Source organism: Alosa sapidissima, chromosome 12 (genome assembly GCF_018492685.1).
Source record: "Alosa sapidissima isolate fAloSap1 chromosome 12, fAloSap1.pri, whole genome shotgun sequence".
Taxonomy (NCBI): domain Eukaryota; kingdom Metazoa; phylum Chordata; class Actinopteri; order Clupeiformes; family Clupeidae; genus Alosa; species Alosa sapidissima.
In genome coordinates this window covers 10,780,782-10,808,559 of record NC_055968.1, presented here as the reverse complement: position 1 = coordinate 10,808,559, position 27,778 = coordinate 10,780,782, and the positions used below count along the sequence as shown (strand labels likewise).

Genomic DNA, 27,778 nt, shown 5'->3' with positions numbered 1-27,778 from the left:
TTAATCAAATGACGAGCCATTAGAACCATCGGTTATAGGGCAAAATTTTCAGTGTGTCAACTAGCATGGTGATTCCAGTATCTCTGTTTCAGTCCACTCAATATAGCTACATTAGCTGTCCTGTTTAGTGGTCTCAGACAACTGCATGCTGCTGTGCGGTTAGTTATATCAGGAATTTGTTGGTAAAGAACCCATCATGAATGTGAAAGGGGATGGGTCTGGGACACCAAACACCACTGCTGAGCCTGCTGGAGGTGTTGTGGGCCTAATTCAATGAAGCACCAATGAAGGAAGGTGTCTGCTTGATAACCCCAGTGAAACGCTCTCGAAAGCTGCTCAGTTGATGCTGTTGTTTGCCCACAAAGGTTGCTTTGTTGTTTTTTGTTTTTAATGGAAAATAGGCCTGGTTATTGATTAGCCACTGTGGGACTGTGGGAAATCCCCTACCTATAGCACTAGGAATGTAATACTTATCCTGTGTGTATATCTGAAACTACTGATGGAATAAGACAACTCAGGCAGTTTTTGAAGTCTGTCAGTTTAAGTAAACGGAGAAATCCGGCCGATTTTTACATTGATCTTGATCGCTAGACCTCGCCGAGCACTCTCGATGGTATGTGAAAGGACAAACTTTGAATTCAAACAGTTTCTTCACAATTAATGAGTTGAAAACGCATCGTTAATGACATTTTGAGGCTGTTAAGACTGCATGTAGATGATGACCCCAGACCTATCATTATAGCTCACTGGGAGCACTGGGCAATAACTGCAGCTATTCCAGTTCGGTAGCACCGATTTTGGTCGTTTTTTTCCCTATCGACAGTACTCAACGATGACGTCTAGCGATCAAGATCCATGTAAAAATTGGCCAGATTTCTCCTGTAAGTGTGCTCTAATTGGGCCCAGTTTTGGGGTAGACCTGTGCCTGGTGCGGTTCCGTATAGTCAACTGTCATTTTGCTGAGTACTTCCATGAAAATGGCCTTCATCTGCATTAATTTCCCCCCAGCGCCATCATCAGAGGCTTCGGCATCAGAGGAGCGTTTGCACCCACGATGAAGCCAGCCCTGTCTTTAGAGGAACACAGACGCCAAGATTTCCTTTGGTAACACAGGAGGCACCGTTAATTATTTCACTGACCCCGGATCACACCTTCTGCTGTGCCATTTGCATATGAAACTCTTTTAATATTATTTATGCCCATTTTAGAGGAGATATTCTCTCTCTAAAGTGCCAGCTCGTTAGTACTGCTGCATAGTCTCCACAAGTCTACAGCACACTTCTGTACATGACAGTCTTTTATTTTCAGTTATGCAACAAAGAAAACACTGTGGGCAATTTTTATCAATTTTAGTGATCAACCTTTTATCACCTTCATGGCACACTATGGAATATATTATGTGAGGCAGATTTTAATCCCCTTATCCAGACTCAGTCAAACATTTGATAGTGAACCGTAATTATGGCCAGGACATAGCTTGACCCAGATTCACATCTTCTTTTGAAACCTCATTTGAAACCATTTCCAGTTGACTGCTTCACACACAAAACCTCCGCTGGTTTCCCTGCCTCGACATATGGAACAGAATTCCATGAGGATGTACAATCTGGTAAGGGTTTTACATTTCGTTAAAGGAGGCCAAGGATGCACAATTTAAAAGAAGACTTCCTCAGGACAGACAACAAAAAAAATTTCCCTGTGTGTGATGTTTAGATTTAAAGTAATTATCTTGTAATAGATATAATAAACATAATAATATTTACCAGTCTAAAAACATATTTAGCCAGCAGAATGTCAATTTCTCCATACACTGGAAGGGGTTAGTAATCACTTTTGTTCTTTTATATTCTGCCTACTAATGAACTATGTATAATACAGACTTGCAGACCTAACATGACATATTACTTGCACGAGATTGCAAGTTTACATAGTTTTCTGTACAATCTCTCTCAGGAGACTTTGATAATCTGAGACCCATCTGTGACCCAACTGTTCCCAGAACAGACGGTACCAAAGTCTTTGCTCTCTGGCAATACAGTATGTCACCAGGGCATATATAGTGCTTCAGTAAGCCCAGAGGTTTAACCGGCATGCGGTATCTCTCCAAATCCATCACAGCATCACCTATTGGCTTGCCCTGTATCATGGATTACTATACATAATACCTGTAGAGCTGTCAAGCTGTGGGATAATAACCTACATCAAATACACTCCCCATTCCCCAACGCATGAACAAAGAGTTCTTCAAAAGGTCAGGGAGCATGAAGCAATGGCAACACAAGCATTATGTATGGATGGGATAAATGCAGAGACCAAATTCCTTGTATACACAAGTATACTTGGCCGATGAACCTTTACATTTGATTTACATTTACATTTTTTATAAATGATGCTACGCCCAAAACACACCCATGACTGATAAAGAAACCTAGGAACGCCTTGTTGCGCCATCCGCCCAACGTTTGATAATGAAAACACTCCCAATGTGGACTGGACATCCTACTAGTATATTTGAATACGCTTTTGACTAGTGACCATGCACTTTAGACTACGACGATAGGGCCCTTTATGTCAACTCTCATTGTAAGTTGCATTGGACAAAAGTAGAAATGTGAGTTATAAATGTTAATGTTATGGCAACTGCATTGCTTCTGGTTAGTTACATCCATTACAGAAATGTCAACAAATTTGCACATATTTATATAAACTACAACATAATACATCAATTCATCTCATTTTATGGCAACCCTTTAATTTTGTCAAAGTAACTAAACATTTTCAGTGATAGTAGATGGATTCCTCTGACTGTCTTGGGACTTCCTCTCTTGAGGTGCACATCAGATACTTCATCATGCACTGTTCATCATCAGATTGCCTCATATTCCACTCCAGGGCAATGACTCACACACCAATAGAAGAGGCAGTGGGGGGAATAAGAGTGCTATGTCTTCCATGTAAAATCTGGAATAGCATCCCAGGCCCTTAATCCCAGAGGTAATCCGTGTGATTGCAGCCTGGGGACCTCGCTACTGTATATGACACTGCCACCCATAATCCAGTGTCAGACCTGCAGAGATTGTCGCTCTAGATAATCAGACTATTGCCTTTTGGCTGAATATTATTGAGCTCCAAAAATGTAAGTGGAATGGACCTAATAGATTGGAACTCTATTTGGAAGATAACTATCTCTATTTTTGGTTGCACTTTACCTGGATTGCCTGCCCACAGACTATTTACAGATGGTCAGATTATCAGATATTATGACACTCTGGTATCTACACATTACGGTTAAGGTTAAGGTTAGGGGTTGGATTTGATTATAGTGATGTTCAGTAATTGTTCAATGACAATTTTACATACTGAACTTGAATATGAACAGATGATTTGTTAAGTCTCTGTAGGCTGTATATCCAGGTATTTATTTATTTTAAATATGCGCATAAACTGTGCAATATACCATACACATATTATCCATATCCATGATGAATCTCTTATCCGCCTATTTAACTTTTATTGATACCTTTGGTGAATAATTCCTCCATTGTGCTGATTTTTAAGACCATCTACCTTGAAAAACTGCAATAACCATGTGCGCTGTTCAATCCCATGACCTCAGCATCACCCAGCCTTTCTTTAATTCAGATGGGTGTCGCTAGGGACTGAGCAGCAGAGGTTCCTCTAAAGCCCCAGCCAGCCAGGAGCACAGGAAGACTACAAACACATACAGGTGGGAGAACATGCAGGGTCAATCATTTGGTCATACTAGAGTCGGGCTTCAGTGAGCAGAGAGAGTGCTGATGGAAAAAAGGATAACTGTGTGTAACAGCTGGAAAACTGGTTTTGCAACCAGAGACAGAATGGACTGTTAACTTCATCAGTTCGAACACGTGGAAACACAGACTAGGGTTTTGTTTGACTTCCACAAACTAAATACCAGTGTCAAAGAATAGCCCAAGGATAACATAATGGTTAAAGTGTTTGGACAAACAATTGGTTTATGAAGTGAAATACTACAGTAAAAATGGGGCCAAAGTATGTTTATCATCAAAGAACTCTGAGGAAGAGACTCAGTTGCGGTCGAGGTGATGTTGGTTTTCCATATCTGAGATGAGCTGTTCAGTATGATCACTATGATGACCTCTGCCTGAGTACTGTCACTGACTCTAAATTGTGTGTCTGCTCGGCAAAGCCCCGCAAGGTTTGGCCTACTCGAAGGGGAGCAACAGCCTTAAAAAACATAAACAATTCAGACCAACACCAGTTTTTGCTCTCATGTTTGTAGTCAAGGCCTTTCTGTTTCACCAGGCAATCAATGACAAGCAGTTAAGATAAATTCTATTAAAATGATGTGAAAACATATACATTGAAATATTCTTTAAATGTAAATGTTTTACTGACTGGCTTTTGCTACTGGGCAAAAAGCCCTCCCAGATTGGATGTAAATGAACGCTTTAGCAGGAAACGGTTCCTCCGTGAGTATATTGCCATGTGTATCACGTGATAATCATGGCAGCTTGCTCATGGAGGAGAGGTATTCTGTTTCTAACAGGGTCTTTTTGTAAAGTGCTGTTGTCAAGGTAATGTGTGCTTAATTTTCTGTGAGGTCACCAGAGCAGTCCTTTACAGCCGTATTAAATGCTGACATTTGAGCCGCTAATCTGAGTAACTCCGAAAGAGGGCTCCGAAAGTAAACCAGTGATCCTTCACAAATGTTGCCTTCACAGTCACCTGGACAGACATTTTCTGATGCTTCCCAGAGAATGAAGGGAACATAGAGTAGTGTATCTACTTGTGCTATGCATAGTCATTTTTCTCCTCTTTCCTTCTCTATGACCTACAGCACATTTGATGGTCCAGATCCTACCTCTGCTCTTAGTCTCTTAAAAAATTGTTACACAATACCTCTGTAAAGGATAGAACAACTATCATTTTGAAAAGTCTCTCTCTCTCTCTCTCGGTGTTACTACTCAGGATGGATTGTTCTTGCTCGCTGATAGTTTCTGAATAGGCTTGAAAACATTGGCATTTACACAAGAAATCCCTGAAGTCCATAAAAGACATGAGCTCATACATTTTAAACAGACCTCAATACTGAGACACCAAAGTTCCTCCGCTAAAAGATATAGCCTCACTCAGACTCTGTTAGACAAAAGGCCAATTGTTGGTACCTTGGTGCCTGAAGTCATAAAATGTACACACTCACAAACAATAATATGCTGACCTCTGGTAATTGCAAATGATTAAAGTGATAAATCCTTTGTAAAATCTACTGATTAACTACACAATCAACCCTATGACTAACATCCGCTGATTCAGTTAAACATCTACCCTGAGTTTTCTGTGTCCTCATCCTCCTGCAGACCTGCACAAACGACTCCAGTTATCCCTCAAGGACTCTCTATACAATCTGCATGTGGGGTTCCAGCTCATCGGATATATACAATGGTTCTGCTTCCTAGTCTAACCTATCCTCACAGAAAAGAGAAATCCCTCGGACTTTAAATCTGTTTCATATGACTCACACAAAGACTCGGTAAAAAAGCAGCAAACCCCACGAGAGATTAGTCAAAAAATACAAACAAAAGAAGAAGAAAAAGATGTGTGCATCATGTACTTTCTTTTCTCACTTTTTAAACTCTTTTAAACACTCTTTGAAACGATGCTGCACATAATGTAATTACAATGACACACTTACGTAACATTCAGGACAAACTCTGAAGAAGATGTATTCATTTGAGAAAGAATGATGCCACAAAAAGGACATTGAAAAAACATAGAGAAATATGGAATATAGAGGGCCTATGGATTACTCTGCCACTGTAAGCACCCTGCTAGCATAAGTGTTGGCAACATATAGCCCAGTATACAGCATGCTGGAAGGCCTTCTTACTTTGTGAATGTTTATTTATTGTGAACTTAATGTATGAAGGGTAATATCAGCTATGCTTGTATCTGATATATAATTATTATGTTCTTTGCGTCCTTACGAAATGATGCTATAAGGACCACAGAAAAATGTGTTTGTTCTTGTGCTAGTAGCCTAGTAGTACCTTTACTGGTTGCTGGGTTAAGGGGACGCTGGCGAGACACGCCGCTCCGTCTGGCATCATGTTTTTGTTTGTTTTTATGTAATGTTCGTAATTTTATGTAATGTTCTGTTTATTTTTTTGTATTTTTTGTCTAGTTAAATGTATTCTCTCTTTATTTGCGTTATTTTTGGGTAGTTTTTGTGTTATTCTTAGTCCTTTATTTGCTGACTATTCTTAGTCCTTTATTTGAACTCTGTTGATGCTGTGACGTTAAGAGCTGAGGACCTAGCCATGGCTAACGTTGGCGTTGGCTTTTGTCCTGGGCCTCTGGTGTAATCCATCCGTGAACGGCGCTGCGCTTCGGAAAGGGATTTCTCCACTGCCGCGACCACTGGATTGACCTGCGAGCTGCCATGCTCTGCTGCCTGGAGTCTGGATTGAGTAGACTAACGTTAACGTTAGAAGGAAGTTTAAAGAACTCTGACGACAGCGATCTCACTGAACAAGAAACGGTCGCTGTCAATGTTCACCGAGTTGCTGATCTGTAGGATCACCTACGACTTCAGACTGTTCATTGCTTCCAGTGCTCTCCAGACTGCCAGGAAAACGTTAAATCCTCCGGGTTGGACACAGCTGTGCGCCTTCATCATTGCCCTTGGACTATTCAGCCGCTTAACTAGATGCAACCAACTGGACTAAGTTAACATGAGTTTTCTTTTTAAAATGTCTTAATTATTTATTTTATTATTTGTTTTTGTTTGTTTGTTTGTTATCCGTCTTGAATGTTTCACATGTTGTATGTTTCACGTGTGACGGGTACGCTGGCGATTACGCCCCTCCGTTAGGCATTTTTGTTATTTGTTTGTTTGGGTCTTGTGTGTGAAGCACTTTTGTTGCACTTTGCGCATGAGAAAATGCTCTTCATGTTTGTCTGTAAGCACTTTGTGCTCAATGCTTGAAAAGTGCTATATAAATAAATATTACTATTATTATTATTATTATTACCGTTGTTACCCCACATACCAATACTGAAAAATAACATTTCACATCTGCTGCCTGTTCTGAAAACGCAAAATGTGAACTGTTTCTATGGACTGTTTCCTTAATTTAGTATGCATTAAAGAGACTACAACTGTACATGTGAAGTGCATCTGGGTGGTAGCTGTGCTTAAGGATCTCTCATTAGACACTAGGTCTTGGGGGGTCTTGCCCTGCCAACATCTCTGTTAAAGAAGTACCAAGGACTTGTCAGGGGAGGAAAAAAAGGAAAAGGAAACACAGCGTAAGCATTTGTATGTTTTGTTAGTGACGAATGACTAGACCCGTGCACGTGGAACTCTCTTGTTTCACATACATGTTCTTAATTACCCAGCTAGCTTAATTACACAGATTAGCTTGTTTTTTATGAGCAAAAAACACAAACCAAATTGATTGATCTCTGTGGTTAACTTAGCACTTTATAGGCCATGCCTTGCTTATATGCTATTATTTGTGTGTGTGTGTGTGTGTGTGTGTGTGTGTGTGTGTGTGTGACGAACCAAAAAACACACACTACCTTCAAAAGAGGTGAAGAACTGAGCTTTTGTTTTCATTTGTAATCGAATATTTGCTACAATCTTCACTGGTGCTGCCTATTCTTATGGTGCCTATTCTTGTGGTATAAATGTTTCTTTTGAAAAATGTCTAACATCTTCACTGGTGCTGCCTATTCTTATGGTATAAATGTTCCTTCCCAATCTGGAGACAGACACCTCTGGTGTGGAGAGGCGGTGGGAAAAGAGCTTTCCCTGTGCAAATATTGGCATAAACATATCTATATGGCTCTCTGGAGCTTTGCTTAGCATGCCCTAATTCCTCTGGCTACCTCCTTAAGGGACAAAGCATAATAAAGCCTCAACCCCCTTCCATGTGAAGAAAGATCTAGGTTACTAGGTGCCTGCTCCAAGCACTTCAGCAGCACTTTTATACTTCAGTATTTTCACATCTTAAAAACAAAACAATTATGACATTTACACGCTCACAGTCGCAAACTGTGTTCCACTGCTGGTATGGTCATTTAGTAAGAATCAAAAAGGATTGGGCCATCTTTGAACCAACTAGGCCTATACAAACAACATAGTATTGGAGGACAGCATGATGAACATTAGACTTTAAGGCTTTTTTTCTTACAAAAACAGTTCAACTCTCAAAAGCGAGAAAAAAAAACACAAATCCAAAATTCAGTTAAAAGACCTGACAGAGTCAGTAAACATTTGACTATTTAAAATGCATCCTTCTTGTTGGCAGGGACAAAAACTCCTTAGTTTAGCTCATCGCGAGACCATTTGGCAGGGATTATGCCCGGCTTAGTGTCTGCCCCACAAAGCAGGTCTTTGATTCATAACTGTTATTTAAGTAAGTAATTCCAGGGATAGAGAGGTAAAGCTCCATTTGAGAATTGTCCCCTTGTTGTGATAGACAGTGCAAAGAAATGTGACAGTAATACAATTGAGAGAGCTAAAACTGTTTTTTTTTTTTGTCAGACGTTAAATACATGCTTTTTTTTTTCAGAACATTTACGTACAAACCTGTTCCAAAAGTGTTCAAATCTCAATCAGGAGGGATAATTTTCCACTTAAAACTATAGTAATATATTAACTGTGATAAGTTTGGCTAAAAGGCAGAGAAAATATATCAAGGGTAACAGGGATTAGCTCCCAGCAGCGCCAAACATTTCTCTGGAAGTGAAATGAAAAGACTACACTTTAGCATCTTCCCCCAGCCTGTATGTTCTCTTTACCACCTTCATCTCCAGATAAGTTTCAACTATAGCAGAAGCCTAATTATGAGTATGACTGGAGAGAGCGCACACGGGCTGCTGGTGCTGAGAGACCCACAGTGTCCCCATCAAAAATCAAATGGCACCCAAATCAGTTCAGCCGCTGTTGCCATGGAAACCTACCCAGTGGGGATTTGCTCGGCACGAGATAGCCGGAGGAGCCATTGCTGCCAGGAAAAGCGCTTTCTGTGCTGTGAAACAATGACACTTTTGTTCCCTACATGGTATTGACATTATGACGATGTAAACATACTAACTCCCCCCCCCCATCCTCTTCACTTGCCCCCAACATAAAATATGGAGCCTATTGTAGTTGAGAAGATTTCTCATGAATATTTCATCTTTGAACATCAAAAAAGTTGCAATTTGTTGTGTGTGTGTGCATTTTTTGCTTGTGTTTCATCTTTCTTTCCCATTTGTTGTTTCCTTCTTATGTCATTAATAATGTGTTTATACTGTACATGGAAAAGCACTAGGTAAGGCAATATTTTAAATAATATGTATTAAGTTAAAGAATCAGAAACTTCCCACTAAAAAACAATGCCTATTAACACCTAGACATTCTCGATTCTGCGAACACACATCCCCACAGTGGGTGGAGTGCACTTCTGATGTGGGTCTGTCGATAACATTCCTTTACCAGTGTGCAAGTCTCATTAAACCCAATGATGACACATTATCTCCCATTACAACCCTGTTTCACCATCTTTCTCTGAACCACACTGAGGATTGCACTTAAGGACCAGGTCAGCACAGTTGAATGCAATGAGGTGGGGCTACATATATGAGGTGGGGCTACACATGGGTTGGAGTGTTATCGGTAGCTAATGTTGCCATAATCAACGTTAAAAAAAAGGCCAACAGTATTAAATTCCACAAGCTACACCTACAGCGAGCAGTGTCTTGGAGAAACGATCAAGTTCCAGTTTACTAATCACACTTAGTTTTCCTTGAGGGGACAACTAACAGATTCATGAAGTACTTCATATTTTCTAAACACTCTACAGCCTTTCATGGCAATGTGAAAGCACATCAGTTATTTATCAACTGGTGGTTTAGCACAAACAGCACCATTCATATTGGCAAATGGCATGAACAAAAAGAGAGCTGTGCTAATCATTGGCCCAGTGATGGAGCAAAATAAAACTTAGTGATGCTTGAACGTGAACTGTGTCTCCTTCACAGGAAATAAAGTCAAATGATCACAGCTAATGGACCGACCTTTAGCAGCATAGCTGTCAAGAAATGGAAGCTAGCTCATGTTTTGTTGACAATTAACTCAGATACAACTAAAGTTAAATAAGTGAATTGACACCTACTTAAAAATACCAAGACCAATTTCTCATGTCAAGGAGCACCAAGGAGTAAATTGTCTGAGCTGGAGAAGTAGAGAAGTAAATACCACGAAACACAACACTGACACAGAATCTGAACCCATTAATCCATTCGGTTATCCAACGGCAACTGTGACTTTTCTCCAGCAGACAGTTCATTTGCTGAAATGGCCTATATAGTATCTCTGTTGACATTGTATGAACCCACAATTACCATTTGTCAGCATCAAAACTTTCCAGACGTGCCCTTTAACATGGCAGAGTGCAACAGAGGCAGCAGAGCATAGAGGTGGAGTAGCTGTCAGTCTCCATTTCATTACGACAAATAGCATGACTTGTTTCTGAGTAATTCATTTGTCCTTGAGTCGCGGTTTGTATATAAAGTTTTTGTAATTAGTTAATTTTTTAGTTTATCAATAATATTGGTATTTTTTTTCAGGCTATTTAATTTTATTGTAAACATTGTTTATAGATGTCATTGCAAGTTGGTGACAAAAGCATAAACTTCATAAATATAAACATGTATACAGTACAAGCAGGGCTATATGTAAATCTTTGGTGTGGCATAGCATACTTCCTCCTTCTATATGTAAATGTAAATTAGGTTTCTAGGCCAAGTATACTTGCGTATACAAGGAATTTGGTCTCTGCATTTATCCCATCCGTGAATCAGTGAACACACAGTAAGGTGAAGCACACACTAACCCGGCGCAGTGAGCGGGTTAGGTGCCTTGCTCAAGGGCACTTCAGCCATTCCCAATGGTCGGGGATCGAACCGGCAACCCTTCGGTTCCAAGCCTGAAGCCCTAACCAGTAGTCGACTGCTTACATCCATATCCTACTTACTTATTAAAGAAACACTAGAGATTCAAGATTTTCACCTTTACGAAGCCAATTTGATGGTAAACGAACTTGTAATAGGTGAATCGTATCTAGCATAGCTATACAGACAGACATAGCTAGTCGCTACCAGGGTCGCTACTGGGAAAACCAGCCATGCAACTTCAAGAACGGAGGCCTGACAAATCTCGCGAGAATCGTGAAACATTACCTTGTCAGTAGATATAGCTCTCTGGACATAGTTTTTGCCTGTTGTTAGTATAGTAGTAGTATAGTATATATACTCTTTTGATCCCGTGAGGGAAATTTGGTCTCTGTATTTATCCCAGTCCGTGAATTAGTGAAACACACTCAGCACACAGTGAACACACAGTGAGGTTAAGCACACACTAATCCTGGCGCAGTGAGCTGCCTGCAACAACAGCAGCGCTCGGGGAGCAGTGAGGGGTTAGGTCCCTTGCTCAAGGGCACTTCAGCCGTGCCTACTGGTCGGGGTTTGAACCGGCAACCCTCCGGTTACAAGTCTCTGTAGAGCTCTAGAGGGAGCTCTACAGTCGGCAAAAATTCCTAAACCTGCATAGTGTATCTTTAAGCTACAGGCCCCCTCAGTCGCCTCTTACAGCAAAGAGAATCCACTGACGGTCACAGCAGCATGGTCCCTAACTTGACTCCAGGCCAGAGGCTCCTATCTCCCTCTTGGCTTAGTTCTAATCACCGAGTGCCAGAGACTGATCAGACTTTACACATACAGAGGGAAGCATCCCTATCTCAGTACTTCCTGTACCTATTACTGCAGGCTTCCTTAGGTACAGCCAGATTTAGCAGTAACCACACCCGTGACGTTAAACCGGTGCAGTTCGATGCCACGCAGCCGATGAGACCATTTAGCCTGAGGGCGATATGATTTACAATTCTGCAGTGATCAATAATAACAGTGGCCTGTGGTGGTCACACTGGACAAGCTCTTCTATTTTGGAATGCATAAATAAAATAGCTCAGACAGAGCAGAGGCATAGACCAAACTCACAAAAAAATCATGGTTGCTAATATTTTTAGAAAGCTAGAATGTCCTCCAGCATCAATCAGAGTCATATGTAATGTCAGTGTTGTGTGACACACTTTGAGTGTTGTAGCTCCTAAGTCTGAATCAATAGTGTGCTTTCAAATTTTAGATATAAAATCCATATGAAATGTGGAATAAAATGAGCATAGTCCTATTAATTTCAAAGTTACATGAAAGAGGAAAGTCCACCTCCAGTCCACCTTCCGTTTCTTTATTTTTTCCTTGAGCGCATCCAGTTAAGTTATTCTCCTTCTCTAAAGCTGCCCTTGTTTTATTTTCTCTCTAAAATCCTCACCGTTCTGACCTTCAATCCTAAAATCCTGAGGATTTCATACCTGAATGCTTCCCCTCCTACCAATTACCTTTTCTCATGTAGCCATTTCCAGTCAATGTAATCTCTACTGCTGGAGTGTCTCAGGGTCCACAGACAGTACGAGCTAATTAGACCCAGAGCCCATCATGTCCCCTCACACTAGACAAAGGAAAATGGAGATTGACTACATACCATGTAAAGCACCGAAGATGATATGACGACACTTTTCATTTCTACATTTTCACACTACTTTAGCATCAGAAAGGCATGGAGATTCACCAAACCGTTAAGCATTCCCTACAATTGTCATCCATTTCAGACTGATAGCGAAGCTAAGACTGACCTCAAGAAATAAATGGCGTGCTCACACCAGTCATTGTCTTTTCACCATGACAGTGACTAACTCATGGCAAGGCCTATATAGCATATAGCCAGTTACCAGCATGTGCAATTTTAATATACACTGTACACAAATAAAACAGTGAAACTCATTGGATCCGCTGGATTAGTTAGTAACAAGTCAACTCATGGTAGCTGTACACAAATAAAACAGTGAAACTCATTGGATCTGTTGGATTAGTTAGTAACAAGTCAACTCATGGTAGCTGTACACAAATAAAACAGTGAAACTCATTGGATCCGTTGGATTAGTTAGTAACAAGTCAACTCATGGTAGCTGCTCAAAAAAATATGTGCACACACAGCACATCCATCCATGAAACATTCATGAATTCATATTTATCCATATAGGCCTACCACCAAACCCAGAGGCGCAGGAGATATTTTAAAAGTGAGGGGGAACAAATTGTGAACACAAACCCATAGTGAGATAAGATTTCCAGATATCGGATCGCCACCTCTTGCCCACTTTCGACCATCATATTTTAAACTTGCCAGAATATTAAGATAATTACACAAAATATTTTTTGATAAAAATGGTGAAAACTGTGAGATGAGCACAATGCCAAATCTGCCCTCAGACCAGCTTCTTGCTATGTGCAATTCTACTTTTATTTATTTTTTTTAGATTTATTTCACACTACTTGGGCCAATGGTAGAATACTGGTCACTACTTGGGCCAATGGTAGAAAAAAGCAACATGGGATGTTGATATTTTATGAAGCCATGAATGAATCATCATGCCTATGATCCAAACATAGACTACATGATCAAATAGCCTAGTTAGGCCTACTTAAATTGTCTGGTATAAACCAAATCAACTCTCCACTGTGTGTTTGTAGTTAATATTTATGCAACGTTAGAACTTAACAAGTGTTGGCTTAACAATTTACCAGTCCAGAACACACAGAAAATTGCAACAGAAAGTTGCCTTTATAATCAACTATTTGTTCCAACAGCATTTAAACAAAGCATTTATAAAATTGAAAAAAAAAAAAACAATTACATAAGTAGTAAAATAAAATACTGTTACTGTAGTAACTGTATCACACTATCTCAAGCTTCAAAGAGCTCCCCACGTCTGTGACAGGCAAATTCTCAGCTTGTTTATACACCACACTGAACGCATAAGAACACTAGGCCCATCACTCTGGGGTGTGGTAGCCTACTCTCTGGGATTTATGAACCAAGGTAACTGAAGTATCCAATTTGTGTCTTGAAATTATGTTTGAAATAAATGTCCTAAAACAAAAACGTTGATAGACTTGTATTTTATAGTTAGGCTAGTGAAAACGAGTTGATAAGTAGGCTAGTTGAGTTTGTTAACAATAAACATAACAGCTAATGTCATGTTGAGCAGGAGGAGTTGAGCACTAGGCTACCATAAATCCTCAAATTATGCCGGGATTGATTCTATTTGATTCTATTTGCCTACCATACCAACAATTGCCATCAGTCCATTGTTTCGATTTAAGTCAATGAAATAACACCTCTTCTTAATATTTTATTATATGTTGTATTGTATTGTATTATGTTGGTTGGATTAATAGCCTACGGTTGGCAAAGAAAAGTCTCCTTTTCCTATCATGGATCTCCAACACAGTTCTCAAGATCATTCTCTTGCCGCCCCTTTCGAGCTAATTGCCAGAGGCTGAAGCCTACTACATTTAAATACAATTGTTGCGACTCAAGGCATTCCAGCCTACGAATTTTATAAAAAAAAGTACTAAATCATGCATAATTAAACAATAACTCAATTTAGGCTACTTGGCTACGCAAAAAGGTTTCCATTACAGCCTTGTCTCGCAATATCATCATACAGTCCAGCCTTGTCTTAGCAATATAACCATACAGTCCAAAAGTAAATTAAATCCCAAACCAAACCGAAAATGCTTTTGATAGCCTACCGTATGCCACTCCAAACGAAACGCATGTCTAAATGCAGGTTAGAAATATTTTAAAAAGCCTGCCTCGAATACCAGCCTGCCTCAAATAAAGATGATGATGAATGATTTATGCTAAGCAAGTAGCCTGGATTATTTTATGATTGTTAGTAGACAAACTGGCTTCAGATATCCAACAGAGTGAATATGAGATTGTGCAGTCTTACAGTACTGTAGATGGCTGTGGTTAGTGATGTGATGCTGTTAATGGGGAGTTTTACATAGTTAGCGCAAATCCTATATGTTATTATTTATTTAGCGTACCTATAAGGCTTTTTTTCCTTATCAAAAGTGAGGGGGGCGACGGCTGTCTCTTCAACACTGCGGGGGACATATCCCCCACGTGCCTCCTGCGCCCCTGACCAAAACAACTGAAATAGTCTAAAGGCGCTTTTTCAGAGCCCAAAGTCAAATAAAGCGTAGCTTTGAGCAAACCTCACGTCCACTCCCCTACAGCCCAGTTCTTCAGTTCCAGTTCAGTTAATCTTCAGTGTAATATAAAAATGAACTCTATACTTTCCTATAATCAATTCAGATCTGTAATCACAAACCTTCCTATGTCAATTTGTACCTGCTTTAATTAAATGTATTTATTATTATTATTATTATTATTATTTTATTATTAAGATTGTATGTATTTTTCCCCTCCCTCCTCTATAATGTAATGTATGTTATCTTATTATTTATTTATTTTACTTTGTTTTATTTTATTTATAGGCCTAGACCTATACCTATACTTTTTTTTCTCTCTCTTTTTACATTTTGTTACTTCATTGTTTCTGTAATCTCGGCTTCATTGAAAATGAGAGCTTCCCTCAATGACCCTCCGAGAATAAATAAAGGTTGAATGAATGAATGAATAGTTCCATGACCCCTAAGGCCGTTGGGTCAACACATACAGTACATTTGTACAGTCCATTCCTCCTCCTCCATTCTCTTCAATCTTCTGCTGTCCTTTGGGGCCTGCCCAAGTCCATCCCTGACCATTCTTTCTCCTCCATTCTCTTCAAACTTCCCTGTTCATTCCTTGATCTTATATTCCAATCTCTCTTTCTTCTGTTTGCCCCTCCACTTCTTCCTCCAGACAATGCCATCATGTAGCCCACACAGTACAATATTTTACAGTTATCACTGCAGAATAAATACAAAGGAATAATAAGATATCTATAATACTAGAATAATAGACTTTGAATGCAGGCACTTTGCCAAGACAATTTTTATGTTGCCGGTTGTTGGTTGCAGTCTTTAGAGTGTCCAGAAAATCCAACTCCACACTGCCAAGACAACAATTGAAAAGAATGACTTTTGGACATGTGGAACTCAAACAACACCATCCAACAACGACGGATTGACTCAACTGTTGGTGTTTGTTGGCATTTGTTGGACCTTCACAGTATAATAATACTCATATGCCACCGTTGTTACTGTGTTACTTTAACTACTGACAATGCACATGGCTTTTATGGATGTACATATTTACTAGTGGATGTACATTCTGAATTGCATTCTAAATGCAAATCTGATTCGCCAAAGGAAGAAGCCTTTTTGCTGTGCATCATTTAACTGAGGGTTTTGCTAAGTAAATTAGGCTACTGTCTGACGTGCAACAAAGTATTTATAATCTAATGAGCTAGCACACTCTACAGAGCACCAGCAACCAAACACTCTATTTTGAGATGAAGGGAGCTAGTGTTGACGGATGGAACAAACAGCCTCCACTCCAAAACAAAATCTCTAGACAGCGTCTTATAATTTAGACTTACAAATTCCATTGCATTTTATTTTGTAGTGTACGAGCCAAAGCAGAAATCTCATAATTTCCTTGTCCTTGATTCATCATTAGCCATCCCCACCCTCCCCAGTGTTCTCGTCCCTGCTTCAGAAACCGAGAAAAGAGAAGGCCGGGGATATTTCCCCCAGGCGTTCTTATCTCATTCAACTATAAAAACGGCCATTCGATCAGAGGGTAAGCCACATCTCAATTACAAAACCTTTCTGTGGAGTTTGGAAAAGGCACTTTACTAATGGTGGAGCGTAGGACTATACTGCAGCATTTAAACGGAGGAAAATACACAAACAGCAGATTCTGTTCCCCCATGCTCTCAAGTGGGTAGTGTTTCAACATGCAATGAAAACATACAGCTGGGGCAAGGTAAGAACACACACACACACACACACACAAACACACTCATTATTAAATGTGTGATAGAGGTGGCTAGTCTATGAGCTTCTGGTCTTAACAAATCTAAGAGGGAATTTTGTGAATGGGGATACAAGTTGAGACTGCTTCAGTGTTACTTTTGCATGACCAAGAGGCTTCTATATGCAGCTGTGAAGGCTAGATATAGATGTGTAGTTGAGAGATTGATATCTGCCAGTGTTAGCAAGTGACTCCTCTTTGTGGAGATGTGCTAACTTGAGACAGCGAGAAAAAAAAACCTTCACCTGAGTGTGTTTTGAAAGCTGCTTCAGCAGCCAGCCAGCTGCCAGTTTCTATTCCAGGATATTTCTCTAAGTCCAGAGGTCTCCCCTCAATTATGCCTGGCCAGCTTCTCCTCTGGATCCTGCTCTGGATTAGCAGAACCACCAGCTGTGCCTCGGAGTGTCTTCTCCTCGTGATAAGAATCGAGCTACGCATGTTCTAAGCACTCACTATTAAGTCTGACCAAAAGAAAAGAAAAAATGTAGAGTAGAAGAACTCTTTTAGGCTTCTTTTTTTATCTAGATAACACCCCTAAAATTGAACACTTACAGTTTCAAAAAAGGATTTTAAGAGAATCGATAGCACAGACCATAGTGCTTGCAAGGGATAGCTTTCTGAATAGTGCTTCCACTCTGCAGCAGTGGGGGATTGGTTTTGTCATGAAGACAAACTCCATTTACTTTCAGTTCCCCTTGTATTACCTAGAGGTGTGGCAGACACATATGCTAGTACAAGATCAAGGTGGTACTTCACAGGGAATGACAACCACGCGTGCATGATACATCTTGCCAAAGAGAGCATGGCTTTGACCACCATGAAGTTATCCTTGAAAAACTAACTCAATACATAGTCGCTTTGCACACAATAATATTTTTAAAGGTGGTGTGTGGAGTTCTAAGCTTCGAGTTGTATTAAACACAAATTGTGGTATAAAGTGATTACAAAGTGCATGTGTGCATGTGTGTGTGACACTGCTTTGCAGCACAGAGCACAGGCATTCCTGATACTGTATCAAAACAGTTGTTATAATGTTGTTATAGTTGTAGATAGTTGTTGATAATGTCAAAACAGTTGTTTCTTCACATCCTGTTGATATTTATGCCATTTTAAAATGTTTTAAACTAACCAAACTCCACAGAGCACCATTAAGGTAGAATAATGTTGCATTTAGAGTTGCTTTTTTTTTTCAATATATCATCTACTGTAAATGTGTCGGACTCTCTCTATGACACTCCTGGGCTCTGTATCATCTTGATTGGTTGAGGCTGAGTATGTGACAATATGAATGAATATTAAATGCTGGACACAAAAATATCATCTTTCCTGAAAGTTAATGTACAACTAATAGACTAGCATACTTTAATATTCTGGATCTCTGTCATTAATGCACACCTATTTTGCTTAAATCTTTAAACAGGCCCACCTAGCATACGTCCCTCTTTTCAGGGTGTTGTTATTTGTGCTAAAATGCTTCTTGCATTTCTCTAGCATCTGTGCTGTGGTCTATGCTGGCACATGCCGCCTAAACCCTGTGGTTATATTCAGGTACCAGGGAATGATAGCACCTGGAGTGTCGGCACTGTGACGCCAAACTGCAGTTTGAATTTCATATTGTTTTCACTTTCCTTCCCATTTCAGAATACTTGGGAGTGTTTTGAATAAAGGGGCTGAAACAGGTGCTCAAAAATACTCTGTGTGATGCATTGTTAACTACAAGGGAAAGAAAAAATGGTAGAGGAGTCTCTCTCTCTCTCTTCAATACTCCGACAGAAAAAGAATATCCCCAAACCAACTTTACTATTAGTTCATGGAAGCAAGCCTAGTTTCCAGGAATGTGAAACAAAGCTTCTTAATCTGTCAGCTGATCCATGGGTAGTGGTAACCATATTTAAATCAAGAGAGAAACACAGCTAGACTATTTCAGCTTCTCTTTGAGTATCATTACTGGATGGCCCGGCCTTATCTGCTTCCTAGAGCTAATGATAAGCATTAAGGTATAGTTGGAAGGGATATTACTCAAGTTAATTTTGAATTTATGCAATGTTGTAATTGAAAGATATTCTGAAAAGAATACTTGTCTTTGTTGTGTGAAAAAAAGACTACTATGCCAACTGATTTAACTGAAGTGAGCATGCAGTTATACGTATTTGACTATCAGGCATCCCCAATTCAGCTCACAAGTGTGCTAAGATGTTAATTGCACAGCAAATTATGCAGGTATTAAAAAATAAAACATTTAGGTAATAGCACCCTTTTGCTAGGAGGATTTTGCAGTATGTTCACAAGTCATTCAACTACTAAAATGGCTAAAAATGTCCAGATATTCATCTGAACTCTTAACCTAGCTCTCAAACGGCTTACAAACATCTCTTGACATCTTCAGAAAAGGCTCTAGATATCACTTGTGTGTTGACTTAGATTACACAAATGCTTCTTATTGTTTTTAGATCTTGCACTCAAGAGATGCATTCAGGAGCCTCTTGGTCATGCAAAAGTACCACTGAATAGCCCTCTCAACTTGAATCTCTGTTCACAAAGGTAAGGATGCAAATGAGCTACCCTCAGATTTGTTAAGACCAGCAGCTCATAAATTAACCACCACTGTCGTCGATATTATGCACATATATTTAGAGCCCATTTAAAATTAAAATCACAATTAAAAATACTCTCACTGCTTCTTACTTTGGCCCACATCCGACTCCCGATATCTCTGTTACTTTACATTCAGAAGGGATAGGGAAGCTTTTGTTGTGATATTGATCTGGGCCAACTTCATTGTTTCCACTTTCTATTCTAATAATCACCACTGCTGTCCATCCAGTTATTCATGTCTGGAGAATATTCACTGCCGGAGCCTAATCCACCGCCATTATGCAGATCACCTGAGGTAATTCTTGGCTACTTGACAGGGCCGCAATTAAAATTACAGTCAAAACAATTAAGCTACAATAACATAGCTCTCACATCTTCTCTTAGAAGATATACACCCTGCCCACCTTGTGCTCTACAACTGTTGTGTTATGTCAACTTGGTTTGTTTCAATTCACATGCAAATGAACAAGGCCCACAAACGGCACTCCTAAAATGTTTTTGAGCATAATCTAGTCTAGAATATGCTAATTATCATTTAACCTTTTGCAGTACTTGTTTGAATGTGGTGCAGTGTGTGATTTTAAATATGTGATGGGATCTGGGAAATCACATGGATGCAAACACACAAGGATTTGACAAGGAAATTCTTTTCCAAAATGTAATGCATTTAACATTAGAGCAAGCACCCCATTTGCACTGTCCAAATGTGACCAAGCCATCAACCCAGCTCTCCCTTCAAACTGGCGTCTGGTCCGTCTGATTAGCATTTAGTGCTATGTTGTGATGCCCATGGCACACTGCTTTTGTTTTGAGTCAAGAATGTTGTCCAGGCGAGGCCAAAGCATGGGACCTCGTGTGCCAGCCAAGTGTAGTATTTGTGTATTTCTGTTAACAGCCCTCCAAGCATCCACAGTGGAGAAAGCTTTCACCAAACATGCTGAGCAAAATGTAGGCCAAAGACAAAGTCTGAGTGCCAATATCAATACAGATCATACTTAAACAAATTGTGAGCTGCACAGTGTAACTGAGTGCTTGGACATAGAAACAGTACTGTTACGAAGGAGATGGAAATGGCTAGGGCACGTACTTAGGAAACCATCTGATGACATCACAAAAGTAGCACTGCGATGGACCCCTGAAGGAAGACGCAAAAGAGGGAGACATAGATAAAACACCCCGGAGACGAGCCATCAAAGGTGAAATAAAGGAGAGAGGTTACAGCTGGAACACCATTGAGAAGTAGTCACACAACAGAGACGAGTGGAGATCCTTAGAGGCCGTTTACACGACACCGCCGACTTACCGCTTTCACACCTTTAACGACTCCGGCAAGAAAAAACCTCGCGTGTACACACAGAGGTGTAACCGGCTAAATGTGCTGTAGTGCATATGCCAGACCAGTCGATGGCGCCGCTGTGCAGAAGCTTCACGACAATTTCGCGTTAATCGCGTAGAAGAAAACATTGTTGAAACAGTTTGTTAAGCCAGAGAATGTCTAATAAGTGTTCTGGTTAAGCCATCGCATGAAATAAGGAGACTACAGACAATTCGGTTTTCAATTCAACTGTTAAACTAATAAAGTTCATTTTCAAGGTATGTGACTGCTATGTGAAATGTCAAATACTTAGCCTACGCATTGCATTAGGTCTGAGCACCACTGCAGAAAACACTAACATGCAGTAAGCTAATGTTTAACTAAGTTAAGCTAACGTGTGCTTCTAACTTAGCCACTAAAGGCTGATAGGCTACATTGTGCACATAAATCATGACAGGGGAAAGAAAAACATTTTAATATGATAAATAAATGGTTTGGTTTGTTTTGACAAGCAACATGTCAGGTCAAGTGCCGTGGCTGAGTTGAGAGGTGGGGCTATGTCGTCATAAAGTTGCCGGCTTCGCACCTACAGGCGTCTACACGGCGAAAGTTAGCCGGCGGTTTCAAAAGTTCCCACTTCGGAAGCCGGTTTCAAAAGCTATCGGTTTCAGTCTCCTAAACTGTGTACATGCAAGGCGTAACCGTTAACAAAACCTCACCGGTTTCGCAAAAACCGGCGTCGTGTGCACAGCCCCTTAATCCTTGCCCTATGTGCCACCCGGCACAACAAAGACTAAGGGCTAAGGGATGAATACAGATCACTACTGACCACAATTGTCCACTTGTCAGTCTATATTTCAAGTTCAACTTCAGTCAGGTATTGAACCCAGTGATTTTACATCACGACTTCCTTTATCCGACAGATAATTAGACAAGTGTTAGGAAGTTCTCAGTACTCAGACACACAGTAATTTGTTTGATATCCATATGTGAACGGTGGATAAATCAATAGACAAATCAGCTGGGCTAGAATGGGCTAAATGTCCAACAACTGAGCACTGAATGCTAAACTCTCCTGACCTTTACATATTAAAGGTGCTAGCAGGTAGCATAACTGTGTAAAAGATATAAGAGGAAACACAATAAGGAAAATACTGGCTACAGATACAACAACGCAATGCAATAACAATGTTGATTGTTACAGAATCCCAAAATTGTGTTGATCCTTTTAATCCTATTTTCTCTTTGCAGCACCAATTAGACCATATTAGTGTAAACAGACAGGCTCAAGGTTAAAAAAGAAAAAAAGGAACAAAAAAAAAAACAGTTGTTTCCAACAAAAGACTGCAGGCTGAAGTAAGCCGTAAGACAAACATGACAGAAGGTACTGTATCAGTTTCTCTCACATGGTGTCCCAAGTGACCAAAAGTTTGAGAGTGTGAAAACTCAGAGCTATGTCTTTCTAAATACAAAGATGACTGGGAAGGGGTGGAACCAATTGCAAACTGAGTAAATGTGTTCTGTGTCTCTACACAATGACTTAATGGATCCCCGTGCAGTAAAATGTTAAGTAGTATCTAATATTAAGTAGTAGCACGGTTGCAACATGTCAACGTTATCGATTATTTTATGAATGCACCTTCATTATTTTCTAACGTTTGTCTTCCGTATTATTGATTACTACTAATACATAAGCGGCATGTGCATGATGTAACTCACTGTGTAGCCTTCTCTAAGCATAATCCACTTGATCCAGGGCTACAGAGTTTTAAAAAAATCCTGAAACGGGAATTCCGAGGGGAGCGGGATAATGTGCTGCAGCACCAGAGTGCGACTCTGTTGATAGAAGCGTTCAGTGATGATGTGAACGTTTCTCAGGGCTTCAAAATGAACTTCAATCATCGCAAACAAATCTGTGGCTTGTACACTATGCAAAGTTTCAAAAACTTAGCACAGCAGCTTTAGCTATGGACAACCACTTCAATGCCAATGTGACAAATTTACAGCAACCACTTCTCTATCATTTAACTACAGTAGTGTAAGCGGTTCAACAACACTTAGACTGCTGTAGGCCTACTGTAACGGGGAACACACCTTATCACTTGATCTTTTTGAAACATTTGTCCTTATAGCTGCTAAGTAGGGCTGCACTCATTATTGAAGCCATAAAGGACCTTAGAATTGAATGTAAACATGGGCCTATGTATTTGTTCCAGTAGAATCTGAGAACTCTAAATTAATTGATGTAGGCTAGGCTATGTCACAATTGCTGCCCCAAAAGGTTGCTGTGGTTAAAGGAACTTCAATTATATGTTGAATTTTTATTAATTAATCACTGAGATTAATCAACTCATCGATAAAATAGTCAGTTAATCGACAGAAAATTTGGCAGCCCTTATAAGTAGCCAACTACACAATATGCTTTCAATACATTAACATAATGTGGAAGGGTAAATGAAACTGCCTGGGGCATTCTATCTGATGGAGCTCATGAGTGGGTTGCTACTCACAAAATGCACTTTTCAATAAATAGCCAATGAACACAAATAAAAAAATAAACAAATAACAGAACACACAGGTTATGCCCATTGCCCAAGCCCATTAATTAGCCCTAATCCATTAGTATTTCCTGGCCTTGTTTGCATTCAGGGTAACAGTTCCTTAGAAATATCAGCCTCTCACACATGCAATAGGCCATGCTATATATTCTACAGTGTGTGTAGGCCTACCATATTCTGATGGTTCCCATCCAACCAATAAGACCAACCTAGTAAGCAACATGAACACCTGCTTACGACTACTCCAGGGACACCAGGGGCTCCATGCCAAAGTGAGCTTTTGCTTTCTAATATGAACGGACTTACAGATGTCTTTTACAATGGTTCCACCTTTGTACCAATAAGACACATCAATCACTGTGTCAAAACCAAACAACCCAAGCACACTGACACACACACACACACACACAGCCTACTCATTAGAAGCTAGACATAAGCTCACAAGCTACCTTGCCAACAGGTGCTTAATGACATTAGGGAAATAAACAGGGGAGTTTAAGAAACATCTGTATGTTGCAATTAATGAGACTCACAAAGGCAAAGCCATGTGCATCACCTGTGTGTGCATGGTGATCAGGCTCATTATAACGTCACATTTGGCTTGCAAAAGGCAATTGGCAATGATGAGTAGGGTTGCAAAGGGGCGTAAAAAGTTCCAGTAAATTTCTGGAACCTTTCCAGAAACTTTCCATGGGAAGTTAAGCTTGGGAATGAAATGGTGTCAGTTAGCTTACATGTAGCATATCTGATTTACCGGCTAGCTAGCAAACTCATTTTGATTGAGAATTTGCTGGTTAAACTGTAATATCATAGTTCAAACATATTTACCCCAGTAATATCATCGAAACTTACTTCACTGGGTGTAGTCCTTGGGTTCAAATGCAGTAGTGCAGCTTTAATAGTCCTGCTGTAGTGTGTAGGATTCTAGAAATGATCTGTGCATGTGATGGAGAAATGCACAGTGCATGCAGGGTGTGTGGCCTCATTAGCCCTGCAGTAAGTAGTGCTGTTAGCATGGGTGAACTCAGTTCCCTGTTAAAAGCCAATCTGCAATTTTGCAATTTTCCAGTTTATTCCTGTTATTTCCCATACATTCCCATGTAAAGTGTCCAACTTTTTAAAGTTCCCAGATTTTTGCAACCATAATGATGGTGAAGAGGGCAGCATCATATAGGAAACAATAAACCGTTATTCCATTATTCTTGTGATGTTGAAACAAGTAGATAGTGTATCTGAGGTCAAATGGAGACTACCAGCTACTGTATGTGTCCAATAATGGCAGTGGTCCATCTCCAGTAGCTATGAAATTCCAAGTAGCCTGATAGCTATATCAAAGGGCTTTACTTTGAGTTTGTAGGCTATTTCACACATATTGTGCCAAATTAAATTCCATGGCTCTCTAATGGGGAAATGTTCACTTTTTCAAAAGGACTGGCTCATCCCTCCTAATAGAAAAAGGAATAGCCTCCAATAGAGACCCCACCCCAACCTGCTGTTCTATACTCATGAGCTGACTGATGCCTTGGAATTTGTTCTGTTCTGAATGAATTGATAGCGTTCACTTTCCAGTAGCCTACCACATAAAAGGGGGAAACATTTCAATGTGCTTTAATGAATGAGCCTAATCTGGATCATTATTCTGCCAACCCCCCCCCCCCCCCCCCCCCTTAAACTAGCCTACTAGAGAGTGTTCATTTTTAAACAAGAAACGCTTTTTAAACTCTGATAGGAGGAAACTTAGTAAACTTAGCCTACATTACTTCTTAATGGTTGGACCGTTTGGATGTCAGTAAGTTGTCGTAGCCTTTCCAAGCTATTTAAAAAAGCTTGTTCATTGCACAACCCAGTCGGCTCAGTCTATGTCTATGAGGATGTTTCCTGTCTTGTCCCCCCCCCCCCCCCCCGAGACCCATCCACATTATTATCTGTTATTTACTGTCAGCAAAACACGGAACATCCAATCCATTTCATTAAAGAATTGCGTGGTTAAAACACCATTAGCTGTACAACAACAAATCAGATTTCTCTCAATGAGAAATGAGCTCTACGCTCAAAGGAGAATACTTTCTGTTCCATGCATGTAGTAGTTTAGATATAATGAAGTGGTTACTGAGGACTGCTTTCACATAGACGCGACTGACTATTAAATAGGCTACTTTCTTACATTAGTGTGGTCCTCCTACTTCTAGACGAGATTATGCGTTTTGCAGTAGCCTAGTTCCTTTCCTAAACAAAACTCTTCGACTCTACCAAATATAGGTGATATAGCTACGCTATCTGGATGGCAGCATCAATGAACACAATACGGTAGCCTACCTCAGTCACTAGTATCTTTCAACAGTATAGCCTAGACTACGAGACTATGGAGGGCAACATCATTCAGAACACTTTGGCTACCTCACTCTGAAAACTCGTGGTTCCAACTAACGTTAAAACGCGCACATAAAGTGTAGCCTAACTGTAACACAGTGTTAAACCGCAATGTTCGCCGTGACCCACTTAAGCCCGGGGAAAGCAAATGTGCATTAACGGTTCTTTTTGTTTTTCATTTTATTTACTCGAACTACTTTTTACAATAGACATCAGTCTCGTGAAGCGACAAAGCTATGTGAAGCAAGTAGCAAAGAACGGGACATAGTTTTCAGTTTATCAATCGTACCTCAATATTGCCGTGTCTCCTTGTTTGAAGACAGCACTTGTAATTGAGGAATAGTCCACAGTTTGTCCAGCAGGCATACAGGAGGGAAGAACGCAGCAAAGGCTAAGAATGATAGCGGTGAGCCACTGACCGGAGACACACGCATCCTGCACCGCGTTCATTATGTCCATCACAGCTCGATTAATATTGTCCTCGTTGTGCGCTTGAAAAATGTGAGCTGAAACGTTAATCCCGACCCCTCTCTTCCTTAAAACCACAAGAAATGATGCGGTGTGTAGTTTCCAAGGTTTGTTTTCTCAGAGCTGTACTACGCGCTGAAGTGTACTCTCCAGTGGCTTGCACACCATCTAGTGAGGAAATGTAAAACGGGCGCCGACCTAGCAGCAGACAACCCCCAGGCTCTGATCCTGTTGCCATGCGGCCGTTTCCCTGGCAACCTGTTCCCTGTAGCTCGTGATGGAGCAGTTAAAGCAGGGTGCCTTGATACAGCAAAACAGACCAGCAATTAAAGGTAGCCTATCGACCGTCCAAATAGTGTGGAAATTGATAAATGTTAGATAAGAGAGAAGGTGTAGAGTAAGGGGCGTTTTGCTTGCATTAGGGACGACTGAGGTAGGCTAGGCTATAGGCTGTGGGTCTTTTCAAGATAGCCTAAGATTAGGCCTAGGACTAGGCTAGGATATATAAAATGTGTAGGTTATTTGTAGTTAGGCCTAGTTTGCTTGTTTGGAAAGCTAGGTTTCAAGATATCAGAGAAACATATATATATATATATATATATATATATAATTTTAAAGTTATCTTTCTGTCTTTCGTTTCCCCCTCTTAGGCCTAATATGGATCCCTTTGGGTGTGTGTCAGCTGGTGGCAGAAATATTCTTCATAAAGTTTCAGAGCATGGCTCAAACATCAACCAGTCAGAAGTCAGGGATTGAGTGTGGAGAATTCCCAAGAAGAAAGCATGTGATGGGCTGTGGAGGGTTGGGGAAGCAGGAAGTTTTCCATTTCTATAGCCTACACTGCTCTCAGCTGATCACTGCCTTAAAGTGTCTTGAATGCATTTGCATTTCATATTTTTGTTCATTTTGTGTAGCCTAGAAGTAATATTTCCATTATTAAATAGTTGTTAAGGAATTGCCTGGTTTATAACATCAGTTAGAATGGTGTTAATGATTAAGAATGCATGCCTTTATAAAAATAATGATTAAACACATGCACTAATGATTAGTTAGGGTGTGGATAGATGTTTTATAAATCACTTCCTAATACTATAATTCATGATTAACTCAGGGGTTACAAGTGGTTACAGTAGTTAAGCTTAAGTTAAGTAGTTGTGGGCAGCCGTGGCCCACTGGTTAGCACTCTGGACTTGTAGCCGGAGGGTTGCCGGTTCGAGTCCCGACCAGTGGGCCGCGGCTGAAGTGCCCTTGAGCAAGACACCCCTCACTGCTCCCTGAGCGCCGCCGTTAAAGCAGGCAGCTCACTGCGCCGGGATTAGTGTGTGCTTCACCTCACTGTGTGTTCACTGTGTGCTGTTTGTGTTTCACTAATTCACTGATTGGGTTAAATGCAGAGACCAAATTTCCCTCACAGGATCAAAAAAGTATATATACTTAAGGATATTTTGTGAGCTCATCTAACAGTGGAAGCCAGGAATTGAACCCGCAACTTTTCAGGCTACTGCATGCTAGCCCAGCTATTTAGCACAGCTA

General features: G+C 40.3%; 1 protein-coding gene across 2 annotated transcripts in view; it reads right to left on the bottom strand.

Moving 5' to 3' along the window:
- Positions 1-26,474, bottom strand: part of negr1 (neuronal growth regulator 1) — a 114,459-nt gene extending 87,985 nt beyond the window's left edge. For both annotated transcript variants that reach the window (XM_042057120.1, XM_042057121.1), the window contains exon 1: positions 26,067-26,474. In XM_042057120.1, the coding sequence (XP_041913054.1) occupies positions 26,067-26,236 (170 nt within the window). In that variant the 5' untranslated portion in view covers positions 26,237-26,474. The remainder of the gene's footprint in view (positions 1-26,066) is intronic.
- Positions 26,475-27,778: the final 1,304 nt, after the last annotated feature.